A 15045-nucleotide genomic window follows, 5' to 3' on the forward strand; every position below is an offset into this window, starting at 1 on the left:
AGGAGTAGGCCATCAGGTCTGTTGAGCCTGCTCTACCATTCAATGAGATCGCCGGCTTATCTGGCCTTGGATTCAGATCGACTTACCTGTCCCATGTCCCTAAACTGAACAGTGATGCCTTGCAGTTATTTAAGGCTTTTAACAGTGTCCCAAACTCCTTGGAGCTTTTAGGCTCACACATCCCCTTTAGCTCCTCTGGGGCTATCGCTAATTCCTGGTCTTACCCCAGGGATTGTATGACAAGATGAGGAGGGGTGGAAGAAATTAAGGTCTCATCCTATTCCCAAATAAAGCCAGAGAAGGGGGAAGGCAGGGGTTCCACAATGGAACGTGAATCTCTGGCCTTCAAATTACTCTGTGAGACCTTAGAGGTTGTAGCATCAAGAAGAAAGAGAGAGAATGCTTGGAGGATAATTGTTGTCATTTGGGCTTGGAGGAGAAACCTTAGTTTTAAATATGAACTAAGGTCCTCTCATCACTGGGGTCTCCCTTTCCTGTATTGATGACATTCACCTTGAGTGTTGCTTAAATAATGCTCAAAGAGTTATTGAGGACCCCTTCCAACTATCACACTTGATTAACTTGCATCAGGAAAGAGGTCCATCAAAACCTGGACTCTGTGTGTGTGTGTGTGTGTGTGTGTGTGTAAATTTACTTTGTATTATGTACTGTGTATTGTGTGTGCACTGATGTCCAGAGAAATGCTGCTTTGTCAGGTTGTGTGTGTACAGTCAGGTGATAGTAAATTTTAACTTGAAAATGCTTTTTTTTTTTTTTTGCAGCCCTCACCTTGCACCAGACCCATTGCCCCAGTATCATAAAAGGGAAGTCTTTTAACTTTAAAAGCCAGCAGTCGCTCCTCGGCTCAAATACTGTCTCCAGGGCAAGGGGCAAGTCTGGGGTGCAAATTGTAGCCTCAATTACTAGCTTCCCCCAATTCCAATGAACCTTTTGTGATTCTGAAAGGTGAGCACCAATGTCACCAGAAGCTATAAACCCGGTCAGTGTTAATGCCTGGCCACCATGCAAAATTAGTTCCTCTAGGATGGCAAAAGTCAATCTTTCAGGGACCACAATTTTCAATGAATAAAATGATGAAAACACTGAGATGGTGAAAGTTAGTGGAGAAGCAGAAAAGCTTGTTTATAAACAATTGGGAATAAAGTTGCTTTTCGATTGTCATTCCTGCCTCCTGAAACAATCCTTTCTTGTCATTTGGACTTATCATTACATTAATTCTGACCCTGATCGGCCTCAGCTTAGAATGGAGTAAAAGTATTTAGTGAGGGTCAGTGCTCCTCCTTTAGGCAAGGTATCTGCTGGTGCAGTTTCTGCTCCTGATGCTGACAGTTCAACCTGCACATTCATGCACACATCTGAAAAGAACAAGTTGGGTTGATACTGCAAAACATCAGTTGACCGGGGATGGCCTGCCAACACTCTTTGGCCGTGGTGCATGGAACTCTGCATGGTATGCTATGGTGACTATTGACAAATGCAATACATAAATGTGCTGGAGAAACTCAGCAGGTCACGAGGCATCCATAGGAAGTAAAGGGTGATCAATGTTTCAGGCCTGAGCCCTTCATCAGGAATGGCAATGCCAGAGAAGACCTTCATTCCTGACGAAGGCTCAGGCCCAAAATGTTGGTTACTTTTACTTCCTATGGATGCTGTGTGACCTGCTGAGTTCCTCCATCACTTTTGTGTATTGCATTCAACATGAGCATCTGCAGATTTTTTTTCATTTAACTTGGTATTGACAGACCCAGGATTCAGCCACCTTGGATGAGAAGATGGTGAGAGGGAGTAAGGGTGGAAGAAACTGAACCAGTTTGAGTGGAGCCCACCAAAATATCTCAGTCTGTGATCCTGGTCAGGAAATTCCTGAAAAAGGGCTACCTCAGTCACATTGGGCTCATAGATCATGAAGGAAGTTACTCACTTAAGCAGTTCATGGCTGATCTACCAGGGCAGCACAGTGGTGCAGCTGCTGCCTCACAGCTTTAGCATTTTGGGTTTAACATTGACTTCCTGTGCTGACTGTCTGGAGTTTGCATGTTCTCCTTGGGAATGGGTAGACTTCCATTTTGCTAGGTTGGTATGCTAATTTGCTGCTGTATATTTCTCCACTTTAATATGTATATTGGTCAAGGAGTGGTAGAATCCAGGGGGAAAATAATTGAGTTCAGGTAGGACTAGTGTAAAAATGCAGAGTTGTGGATTGAAAGGACTACCTCTTGCTAATGACTCTTCTCCAGTAACTAGCCCATAATCTGATTCCTCTGAAGCCTAAGGAAAATCTATTTTTCAGTCTTGGAATTATTCTGATTTCACAATCTTCAGTGTGACAATCTCCACTTTTATTCTATGCAACAGTACATCTTGGTTTGACTCCTGAATGACCTAGCTCTCATTTCAAGGCTCACATTAACATACTTTTGCCACATTTTCCCTGTGAGCACTCATTAAATGATAGTGGTGAAGGAGTCAAGAGCAAGCCAGGAAAAATTGTTTTTGGTTGCACTAAAATGGACCATCAAGGGTTAATGTATAGTTTTCAGTTCCATTGAGCTTAGAAAGTTGAAGGTTGATCTTAATGTTTTGCATCTCTTTTAAGATTTTCTCTACATCCAATCTATTACATTTTTTTGTAATCCCAACTGATTACTGAAAACATTTCAATATGATCCTGAATGCTGTCATTGGGTTAGGTGCAGAGGCCAGCTCGACCTTCATGGTTCCTTACCAGGCAATGGAGGATGTGTTGGAGCTGAACTATCCCAGAAAGGTACCACAGAAGATTTCAACTCTTGACCCTTGAATCTCACTGTGACAAGAGCGTAAGGCAGGCAATGCCTTGGACTTTCCATTGTTTCACACAACTCATTGAACTCATACAAATAGACCTTAAGACAGAACAGAAAATAACAAGCAAGTAATCACAATGTAGAAACAATAAATTCTCAAAATTCAGGAGATGCGCCTTTCATTTGAAAAATTATCCATTATATAAAAGGGAGAAAGATAAATGGGAATCCAGACATCTTTCAGTTTAATAACATTGGCCTCGTCCTGCACTAAATTTATATGTTCATAAGTACCTCGCGAGTGTTTCAGCGGCTGACAAAGTTGAAATATATCATGTATATTACATTTTTAATGTAATGTCAATAAAAGGATCCTTTGAATCTTTTAAGCTAGCAATGCTATTGGGTGGATATATTGGGTTACATGGTCAGGCCCAGGCTGGTTCTAATTGTGAACCTGCACCTTGTACCTTAAAGAATCTCACTTGAGTGTGGATGGACTAGCCTATAATATTCACCCTTCAGTCATCAAATTTCAAAAATTTAGGTTCAAAACTCACCGCAGAATTAATAGCCTGAATATTAATTGGGTCTTTCAGACTGGCTGGAATTTGAGACATGTGACAATCAAATTTTGCCGTAGGCTTAACATCAATCTTCCCCTTGTGATGACATGGTGGAATTGTCCTCACTTTTCCTAATAACACCTTTAAAAATAAAAGAAAATAAAGCATAGCATTGATTAAAAATGAAACAAGAAAGTCTGCAGATGCTGTGATTTGCAATAAATGCACAAATGTGCTGGAGAAACTCAGCAGGTACCTCAGCGTCCATTGGATGCAAAGATATATAACCAAAGTTTTGGGCCCAAGTCCTTTGTCAAGGTATCAATGAAAAGCCAGGCAGGTGCCTGAACAAAAAGGTAGGTGGAGTAGGGAAGGAGCACAGGCCAACAGCCAAGAGGTACACATGGATAGGAGGGCAGGAGAGTATTGATCAGGGGAGAAGAGTAGCTCTACGAATTCAGAACTGGAGGAAAGGAGACAGAGGGGTAGGGAAAACAATAGATGGGGGGGGGGGCCTATCAAGAACTGGGGAAACAGATGCTAATGCCATCTGGTTGAAGTGTGTCCAGATGAAATATGAGATGTTTTTTCTCCAATTTCTGGGTGGTCTCCCATTGTGACAGGAACATTTATGTGCGTAACCTGGACATGTACCAACGTGAGACCCTTTTGGGTGGAATTGGACCAAACCCTGGAAAAAATCATTAAAGAATTCCCACAGGACTCAGAGCTGTTTCTGTTGCAAAACATAATGTATGTAAGGCTTACAATGAAGCTGTCCAAATTTCAAATCCAATTTGTTATGATCACATTGGCAGTGGGCAGAAAGTACATAGCAATTGCCTGTAAGTCTGACTCCTACCTGAGCATTGAACGCTGGAACACAGAAATGCAGAGCTGTGTTCCCCTCGAGAAAATTACCAACAACCTAAGGAAACAATACAGTATATTTTTGAAGGTCTGGCAGCCCTACTTGAACTACATAGGGGCACAATTGTATTGTGGACTGCTATGTGTCACCACCCTACTCTACCCTCCCCCTCAAATGGCAGGGGAGCAGAAGGGGTCCATCCTATTCTAACCAGGGAAAAAGCCTATGCGCTGAGTATTGTGATGCAACAAATCCATAAATCCCCAAATATAAGTTTCATACCTTTGATGTGAATGTTTGGTTATTGTGTGCAAGTATAATTAGTCTGCTGTTAAGTGGGGGGGGGGGGGGGGAGGAGGGGGAAGGGAACAAGATAAAAAGAACTTAAACTTTATGAGATAACTGTTTGGAATTAACAAGTATGAAATGTAAATAATGTTGATAATAATATTAATGATATTGACAATTGTTGGAGTTTGAGTGGAAAAACTATAAATAAAATATTTTTTTTAAATGTCCTTTGATGTCGTAAGGAAGGTTGGAAAGTTCAGCAAATGGGAAATTGTAAGATGGAATTCATTGCAAGAAAATTTGAGTACAAGAATAGAAATGTATTGCACAATTATACAAAGCTCTGGTGAGACGATCTAAACTATTGTGTACAGACTCATCTCCCAAAGGAACAATATCCTTGTGATAAAGGGAGTACAGCAGAGGTTCATTAAATTGATTATGCAGAATCAGTTTGTCACACATTGAAAATATAAGAATGCTGGCCCCATACTCGCGTGAGTTTAGATGAATTGCAGTTAAATGTACAAAAATGGGCTTGATAGCAATGAGATGTAGAGTTTGTTCCCTTGGCTGGATTATCTACAACTAGAAAACCTCTCTCAAAAATCAGAGATTTTCTCTGAATAATCAGAGATTATTCAAGATATTGAGGAAATCACAGTTTATGGGATCTGTGCAGGAAAGTGAAAAGTCTGGTGAACAATGAGGAACCAAATGATCTGCAGCTTTGATTCCATATTGGGAACAGATGAAAAGTCAATGACATGAAACAATAACTGTTTCTCCATAAATGCTGCTTGTCCTGTTGAGAATTTCCAGCATTTCTTTGGGTTTATTTCAGATTTCCAGCATCTGCAGTAATATGATTTCAGTTTAAATGAACTCCATTAATGAGAAAAACATCGAATTAAAATCCTAATTTCCTCATACTTCTGTAACTCCCTTGCAACCATTACTCTCCAGGGGAAGGAATGGGGATCATGGCTTTTTTTTTAAAATCATCAAAAACACAGTAATTTTTATTAACAATTACAAAATCTTACCATTGTACTCATAAATATGTTGGCATTATAAGTAATTGTAAAATTCAGGTGTTCCATCAAAATCATACAACAGAGGTTAATGAAGAATCACTGAAGCTGTGTGCTAAGGAACAGGACAGGCAAAACACTCCCCTGGACCACTGTGCTGAGATTTGATTATCGGGGTATAGATGCCTTAGTGAGATCACAAAGAGTCTTGGTGAGACTATACAGTGGCCCTCCATAATGTTTGGGACAAAGGCATTTTCTTTTCCTTTATTTTCCCCTGTGCTCCACAGTTTCAAATTTGCATTCAAATAATTTACATGTGATTAAAGTGTACATTCCAGATTTTACTAAAGGGTATTTGTGTACATTTTGGTTTGATCATGTAGAAATTGCAGCACTTTTTATTTTTGGTCCCCTCATTTCAGGGCACCATAATATTTGGGACATATTAAAGTGGTCATGTTTAGTACTTTGTTGCATATCCCTTGCATGCAATGACTGCTTGAAGTCTGTGATTCATAGACATCGCCAGGTGCTGAGTATCTTCTCTGGTGATGCTCTGCCAGGCCTCTACTGCAACCATCTTCAGCTGCTGCTTGTTTTGGGGGTTTGTCCCCTTACGTTTTGACTTCAGCATATGGAAGACGTGCTTCAATTGGATTTAAATTTGGTGACTGACTTGGCCATTCAAGAATTTTCCAGTTTTTTTGCTTTGAAAACTCCTTTATTGTTTTAGCAGTATGTTTGGGACCATTGTCTTGCTGTAGGATGAAGCTTCATCCAATGAGTTTGGAGGCATTTACTCAAACTTGATGTTTCTATACACTTAAGAATTCATTTTGCTACTGCCATCAACAGTTACATCATCAATGAAGATAAATGCACCAGTGCCTATGGCAGCCATATATGCCCAGGCCATAACACCCCCACCACCATGTTTCAGAGATGAGGTGATATATACATTGGATCTTGGGTAGTTCCTTTATGCCTCCACACACTGCTCTTCCATCACTCTGAAACAGGTTAATCTTGGTCTCATCTGTCCACAAGACATATTTCCAGAATTCTGCAGGTTCTTTTAAATTCTTCTTGGCAAACTGTAATCTGGTCATCTGTTTCCCCAGGCTTTTTCCACTGAGAATGGGGGAGATTCAAACAACAGGGCATAGATTGAGAGTTCTAGGAGAACAGTTTAAGGGAAACATAAGGGGGAATTTCTTCATGCATAGGGTGGTGGGGTGTGGAATGAACTTCCGACAGTGGTGGTAGAAGCGAGATACGATGTTAATATTCAAGGTAAGGTTGGATAGGTACATGAATGGGAGAGGTGTAGAGGATTATGGGCCAAATGCAAGTCAGTGGGACTAGGTGAGCGAAGATGTTTGGCACAGACTAGTAGGGCCAAACTGGCCTGTTTCTGTGCTGTCAATGGTTATATGGTTATAGTGTCCTGAACTGGGAGAACTATGATTAAAGAGTGTTGTAATTTTTAATGGTCAAAGCAAAATGTACAACTAACATTTCCTAAAATCTAGAAAGTGCACTTTAATCATATGAATTATATGATTACACATTCAAAACTGTGGAACACAGAGCCAAATAAAGAAAAATGTCTGTCCCAAACATTATGGAGGGCACTGTATATGGGATATCATGTACAATTACTTAATGGATACACTTGTTCTTGCGGAAGTGCAGTGAAGACTAATTTCAGAGATGGCAAGTTTGATTGAGGAGAAATTGACTTTACTAGGTCTGTATTTACTCAAATTTAGCAATTTGAGAGGAGATCCCATTGAATCTTCCAAAATTGTGACTGGGCCCAAAAGGCTGCATGCAGGGATGACACTTCCCCTGACTTTGAAGTCTGGAATTACATACCACAGACCTAGATTAAGGAGTGGGCCATGTAAAAGTGAATATAGGAGACATTTCTACACACAGATGGTGGTGAAAATTTGGAATTCTCTACCCCAGCTACATAGGCTCAGTTATTCAGTTAATTCAAAATAGGGGTCAATATGTTTCTGGATATTAGGTGAATCAAGGGATTTGGAGATGGTACAGAAAGTATGATTTAGATAGAAAATCAACCATGATCATAGCAAAGGAGAAAGAAAGGACTGAAAGACCCTCTCCAGCTATTGTGTCTGATTATCTGTTTGTTGGATGAATTGCTAGAACAATCCATTCACCATTCAAGATGAATTTCATGACAAGGGAAATTTCAACAAGATAAAATAAATAAAATGAAATGCAATGGGATTCCTTTAAATAAATAAAGGATAACCCCCCCATGAATTTGTTGTACTGCACTGGGAGAGAAATGAATGCTATGACAACTTAAGCATACCTTGAAAAACAGAATAGTTTTTGTGATCAGTTTGTTTCGTTGATGGTACTTCAGGAGAATGTCAATGTGCCGATGAAGGTACACACCATCTGCTGGATTTCCCAATGCACTCATATGAGAAGAATTGACACTCAGTCCATCGTGAATCAATTTTAAAGCTGATTGATGGGATGTCACTAAGAAGAACATATTTTCTTCAATCTCTTTGCCACGCCTCCCTTCTTCTCGCATCTTCGATCTGGTGATAAAAATGGCTAATCTTAAAATCTGGTTTGAAATATAAATACTATGAGCGCATGAAAGAGTTTAAACATGAACTGGTATAGAATGTTTGCGCAACACCCTACCCATTCTGCATTCCATCTTTGAACAGTCATGAGGGACTCTGAGTGCCAGTGGCCCTATCCCACTCCAGCAGCTTTCCTATGAGTACTGACCATGTTTGCAATGAAGCAGGAAAGTCTGAAGACAATGGTGTCTAGTGCAATTCACCAATGTGCTGGAGAATCAACAGGCCACGCAGCATCTATTGGAAGTAACCTGCTGAGAGACCATGTTTATAGGCTGTTCAGCATCCCATGCAACTTTGATCCCATCACCACACAAGAGTATTCATTTACTCTTTTAAATTTTCTGTATAATTTACTTTGCAATACTGGTCCACAATTAAAAGCCATAAATGTAACAGCTCACTGGACAATGCCTAACATGGTTAAAGATTGCAGAATTGCAAAGTTGATTTTTTTCACAAGGATAACTGTGAATATTTATTATCTTCTTTTTGCATTCACTGTCTGTTTTTAGTTCAAGTAATTGTAGTTGCTTTTATGTTTTTTTTTAAAAACAAAGTAATGTCAGTACATATGTACATTGTATATAACAATTGTTATGAGCCCAGAGGACCCCAAACCCCAGCATCAACAGAAATTCACCAAGACAAATTGTTACTTAAACAAAAGTTGCTTTTAATTATCTTTAAACATGAAAACAGGATCAAACTTTAACTTATTACTATTAACTTAATTTAACCCTTTTCTAATTCTGAGGGCACATGTATGTAATGTGTGTGTAAGTTCAGAAAAGTTATTTAATTCACAGTCCAATCTCAGTTCTCACTCCTCCAGGTTCACTGGTTGCAGGCAATTCTTAAACTATGCACAGAATTTAACATTTATGAATTTCACCAGACTTTGGTGTTTGAAAGGTAAATGGTTACCATTCAGGAAGATTCTTGTCAGTTTTCAGAGAGAGATTTGTTGATTGTTGGACACAAACTGATTCCTTCCGATCAGCCACTTTGGTGTCTTGCCGAAGAAACTTGCCCCATCAGGGTTTTCCAGGTGATGACCTTTTTCGTTCTTTCTCTCTCCCTCCCTCCCTCCCTCCCTCCCTCCCTCCCTCCCTCCCTCCCTCCCTCCCTCCCTCCCTCTCTCCCTCTCTCCCTCTCTCCCTCTCTCCCTCTCTCCCTCTCTCCCTCTCTCCCTCTCTCCCTCTCTCCCTCCCTCCCTCCCTCCCTCCCTCCCTCCCTCCCTCCCTCCCTCCCTCCCTCCCTCCCTCCCTCTCTCCCTCTTAGAACAGCCAACTGCACTCAGACAGACTACGGCTCTGGACCTAATCTTCTGAGTTTGTTCATTTGTTGCTTTCCAAAACAATAATCCATTACTTCACAGCATTTCTGTGGTGCGCTGTTAGCCAGAATCAGACATCCACAAGGTAAAGACTGTACAACAGGCTTTAATCCACAAAGACTTCGGAAGTTGTTGCAGGGAAATGGTGCCGCCCGGCACACGCATGTGGAGGGGTCCGCAGGGGAGGTGGAGATGTCAAAGAGGGCTGCTGAGCTGCCGGCTGGTTTTGAAAGGCACACTTTAGCAAAGTGGCCTTTCTTGCCGCATCAGGAATAGTACTGGTTCCTTGCCAGGCAGTTTTGGCGCGATCGTCGGTCTGACCCACACCAGGACCCACAGAATTTACAGGGGCGCCGGGCGCCTGCCACATTGACATTCTCCTCCCCAGCTCGGTATGGGGCTACAGCTGCAGTGTGAGAGGGCCATGAGGAAGCCTGGGAGAACCTGGAATCGAAGGCTTCGATGTGAAGGGCTGAAGCTTCCAGGGTTCGGATCACTTCCACTGTCCTGGTCTGGGCGTAGCTATTACCTTCCAGCAGCTTCTGCTGGATGGCCCTCAAGCATAGCCCTAGGACGAAGGCGTCCCGGATTAGCCTCTTGACCTCCTCTGCGCCTACCCCGGGTTCAGTCAGACACGGTTGGGCCAACTCTCGCAGGTGTCCCAGGTAAGACTCAGCCATCTCCCCAGGTTGCTGGGCTCGGGTGTTGAGGAGGTACCTCGCACGGACTTCATTCATGGGGGGTTTGTACAAGTTCTTGAGAGTGTCCATTGCAGTCTTGTACGTGCAGTCTTCTACGTGGAGCAGCCTTTGGTTGTCTGGAAGGTCTGGGGACCCAGCTTTGACCAGAGTAGGACCAGCCTCTTCCGATCCGAGTCCAGGATGCCACCTGTGTGTGCCTCGATGATTGCCTTGACCACGTACCGCCAGATCTTGAGGCATGTCTGGACTTCCGGGTGGCATGGATCGACTTCGAGGCTCCCTGTGCTCAGGAAATTTTTCCATGGCACCCATGGGAAAATTTTGTGGATTAATTGTAGTGCGCTGTTAGCCAGAATCAGACACACACAAGGGAAAGACTGTACAACAGGCTTTAATCCACAAAGAATTTCACAGAGCTAGGCTGGCTATAGCTGCAGTAACTGAGTGAGGCTTCGGGTGGCCAGCGCAGGCTTATATCCTGGAGGATGATTGACACCCGACTGGGTGGGTCTTGATCCATTCAGGCCGACTGATTGACAGCCGGTCAGGTGTTGTCCTGTCCCCTTTCATTCCTGCAGGTACAGAGGTTTCCCCCTGCAGTTGGCCGGCGGTACACTCCTGCAGGTACAGATGTTGCCCCCTGCAGTAGGCCAGTAGTGTACCACCACAATGTCCAATTAGCACCTACTTGTGAAGTCCTTATAAGCATTCTTCAAAGTTTGTGCAAAGGCAGTTGGAGCCTGAACTGTCTGCTTGAGCAGATCTCCAGCATCTTAAATGAGATCAGTTTTGAAGTGTTTGTATCTGTACGTGACTTAACCAAAAAAACCTGCCTCAATTTATCTCCTTTAAAACATATCTATTTACAATATAAAATACAAACCTAATCAGTCACACAATTAATTCATCATCATTATAGGTTTGTCTAAAAGAGGAATTCCAAGTGACATCTGCACACACTTATCAATGGGACACCAGTGGATCTGGCCTGAAATAGAAGCTATTTTCACCCTAGATTTTCCTCCTGCTGATCTGCCTGGCTACTGACATTATCTCAAATTCAGGAGCAAGTGGTGGGGGGTGGGGAAAGGTGGGTGTCGATTTAATTTGACTGTTGGAGGGGACAATTCAAAGGATTGTACAGCATATACATCTAATGTCCTTGATGATTATTGTAAATATTCGTGTATAATGCAAACAATTCTTCCCCTTTTTTCCCCTCAAAAATAGGGGGGTTGCATTTTACGAGAGTAAGATTAAAAAAAAAATTTCTGCAGGTGAGTGTGGCCGGGCGAGCGGTAGTCAGCAGTGCGACTCGGGTGGCCAGCTGGGCGAGCAGTAGTCAGCAGCGCGACTCGGGCGGCCGGGGTGAGCGGAAGTCGGCAGCGTGACCCGGGCGGGCCAGTAGTCGGCAGCACAGGAGGCCGGGGTGGGCGGGTGAGTAGAGAGATGCGAGCGCGACTCAGGAGGCTGGGTGGGGCAGGTGAGCGGAGAGACGCCGGCGGCAACTCAGGCAGGTGAGGGGAGGGGGGGTCGTATTATACACAGGGTACAATTTTTCCCCTTTTTCCCCTCAAAAATGGGGGGGGGGGTCGCATTATACATGAAACTCATTATGCAGGAATATTTAGGGTATATGGGAATAGGGAGGACTTGATGTGACTTGAATGTTTGGGGGAGGCAGCGACTTGCTGAGGGGACTCGAGTGCTGGGTCCACTACACACCGTTGCTGGTTGTTCCCCAGAGTGCATAACAGATGTGGATCTTACTGAGATTAGTGACAATGTGAAAGCACAATGTTGCTGAGTAGGAGAAGCACCAGTTGTTTCCTTCTCATCCACCCAACTCTAACTTGATGGTAGATTTGAAATAAAGATGCACTTAAATACTTTCATATATTTAATAGTGAATGAAGTGTCTTTAAATGCAAGATGAGGAATGAGGCAACAATGTGAACAAGACTCAAGTTATGAGGAGAGTGGATAGGTTACAACTTTTGTCCTTCTGTATAGGAGGCTGAGAAGCAAACTTATGGAGTCTCATAAAATCACGAGGGGCACAGATAAATAGTTATGGATACTTACAGAGTTGGGCAATCTAAAACTAGTGGGCATTGCTTGAGATGAGAGGTGAAAGATTTAAAAGGGACTTGGGGCAACTTTTCACCCAAAGAGTGGTGATTGTATGGAAGCTACCAGAGGGAAGCTGTAGGGGTGGGTGCAACATTTAAAAACATTCTGACAGATGAAAGGGAAATGTTTAGAGGCATATGGGTCTACCTCAGGTAGGCAATTTGGTTGGCATGAAAAGGATGAGCCAAAGGGCCTGTTTGTATTCCCTCAATAACTCCAAGTTGGGGGCTAGAAACCCAATCCTGACCCAAACAGTATCCCATCCTCTATTCCAGTCTTGTCCCAATATCTGAAGAATCTGGGTGCTTGTGTATTCCATAATCTTACCTCTTATCTGCAAATCGCTGTTCAAGTTTTGGCATTATGTATGAGCTTAATTCACCAAACTTCCACTGGAGGTTCAAAACAGTATCTGCTATCAAGTTTGATTCATCTAAAGTCGACTGAATGAAACTGTACTCACGCCTGTCTGTGTGACAGATTTCGAAGTAGGCTTTGGGAGAAAAATATGATTGAAATTAGAAAACTGGTAAGGTTTATGGGTAACGAAAGTTACAATTACAAATAGAATCACACCTCATTCAAGCATTCATTGTAACTGCCTTGTATCCTCACCAAGGAGTGGAGTGCAACAGAAAAGCACAAGAACTGTAGACGCTGGAATCTTGAGCAAACAATGAGCTGCTCAGTGGGACAGGCAGCATCTATGGGCAGACAAAGGTCAGTCAACATTTCAGGTTAACCTTGACAAAGGGTCCCAACTTGAAAATGTTGAACTGACCACTTCTTCTCAGGGATGCTGCCTGATCCACTGTGTTCCTCCATTAGGTCATTATTTTCAAAAGCTGCAACAGACTGCTCAAGCATCTTAGTCCAGCACCTCACAAGCCTGCAGCTTCCACTTGGATTACAGGCACTGGATTACCCCTTTTCTTTTCTTGGCTTGGCTTCGTGACGAAGATTTATGGAGGGGTAATGTCCACGTCAGCTGCAGCGTCGTTTGTGGCTGACAAGTCCGATGCGGGACAGGCAGACACAGTTGCAGCGGTTGCAAGGGAAAATTGGTGGGTTAGGGTTGGGTTTTTCCTCCTTTGTCCTTTTGTCAGTGAGTGGGCTCTGCGGTCTTCTTCAAAGGAGGTTGCTGCCCGCCGAACTGTGAGGCGCCAAGATGCACGGTTTGAGGCGATATCAGCCCACTGGCGGTGGTCAATGGGCAGGTACCAAGAGATTTCTTTAGGCAGTCCTTGTACCTCTTTGGTGCACCTCTGTCATGGTGGCCAGTGGAGAGCTCGCCATATAACACGATCTTGGGAAGGCGATGATCCTCCATTCTGGAGACGTGACCTACCCAGCGCAGTTGGATCTTCAGCAGTGTGGATTCCATGCTGTCGACCTCTGCCATCTCGAGTACTTCGATGTTAGGGATGAAGTCGCTCCAATGAATGTTGAGGATGGAGCGAGATAACGCTGGTGGAAGCGTTCTAGGAGCCGTAGATGATGCTAGTAGAGGACCCATGATTTGGAGCCGAACTCTATTGCTAATGACATCCCAACTGGTACCAGCATCGCTGTCAAGCTGAGATCAAATTTTTTGCTATTTATTTTGCCTACAGATGTTGATTCAGAGTTTGAAGATCCCCTCAGATTTTACTCTTTGCAATTTGCTTTAAAACTGAAATCAAAGGGAGTCACGTGATGGAGTAGTGGCCGAACGGTGAACTCCAGCCCTCTCCAGAAAAGTCGGAAAAACAAAGGAAAACACAAAGGCACAGAAATAAAAGTTACAGAAAAGTGAGTATAAAGGTGGAAAGAAGATGGCGACAAAAAAAAAGAAAAAATCGAAAGCAACGGTAGAAGAGAGGAAGAGAAGACAAAGGAGGAAAAAGGTGAAGGCCTTACCTGTCCGAAGAGGCCCCGCTGCGGAGAGAGAAACCCGCTCCCTCAGGTCGTAAATAATGGACTACAAAAATGGCTCGCAGAGCCGAGTAAAAGTGCGCAACCGCGCATGCGCGATAATGAAAAAAAACACACCGACGGGAGGGGGGACCAGCTGGGGAGTCGATCTCCACAGCCGGCAACGACAGCTGCAGAACACCTGCAGCAAGAAGAGACCACAGAAGACAATAGAAACAAGAAAGAAGAGGAGTGGAAAGGGCACCAAAGAAACAACAGATGGTCAACCCAGAGGAAGAAGAAGAGGAAGAGGAAGAGTACAGTGAAATAGAAGAAGAAAGAAGGCAAGGTAAAGGATATACTTGCTCTTATTAAAGGATACATGGAGTCATTTAAAGAATGGCAAACACAGGAATTTAAGGATTAAGAAAAAGAATAAACAACACAGAAGAGAAAATAAATAAAATGGAGATGACCTTAACAGAAATGGGAAAGAAAATGGACAAGATGGAAGAGCGGGCAGTAGCAGCAGAAATGGAGGTAGAAGACTTAAAAAAGAAATGGAGAAATCTAATAAAAAAACTAAAGAGACACAAGAACTACTAGCTCAAAAATAGATACAATGGAAAATGATAACAGAAGAAATAACATAAAGATAGTGGGCCTTAAGGAAGATGAAGAAGGCAAGAATATGAGGGAGTTTATAAAAGAGTGGATCCCTAAGACCCTAGGATGTCCAGAACTACAGCAAGAATTGGAAATAGA

At 42.9% G+C, this 15045-nt stretch overlaps 1 protein-coding gene across 5 annotated transcripts in view; it reads right to left on the reverse strand.

Annotated features, from left to right (window-relative positions):
- The window catches only part of LOC138757833 (testis-expressed protein 15), a 50903-nt gene that overhangs the window by 19322 nt on the left and 16536 nt on the right, over positions 1 to 15045 (reverse strand). For 3 of the 5 annotated variants that reach the window (XM_069925792.1, XM_069925793.1, XM_069925794.1), the window contains exons 3-6: positions 12715 to 12880; positions 7926 to 8163; positions 3371 to 3517; positions 2750 to 2909 (exon numbers count right to left, since the gene is read on the reverse strand). In XM_069925792.1, coding sequence (XP_069781893.1) covers positions 2750 to 2909; positions 3371 to 3517; positions 7926 to 8163; positions 12715 to 12880 — 711 coding nt within the window. Of the gene's footprint in view, positions 1 to 2749; positions 2910 to 3370; positions 3518 to 7925; positions 8164 to 9141; positions 9223 to 12714; positions 12881 to 15045 lie in introns of those variants that run through there. The other 2 variants (XM_069925795.1, XM_069925796.1) reach the window with 2 other exon arrangements.

This window comes from Narcine bancroftii, chromosome 3 (genome assembly GCF_036971445.1).
Source record: "Narcine bancroftii isolate sNarBan1 chromosome 3, sNarBan1.hap1, whole genome shotgun sequence".
In the NCBI taxonomy this organism is placed as follows: Eukaryota; Metazoa; Chordata; class Chondrichthyes; order Torpediniformes; family Narcinidae; genus Narcine; species Narcine bancroftii.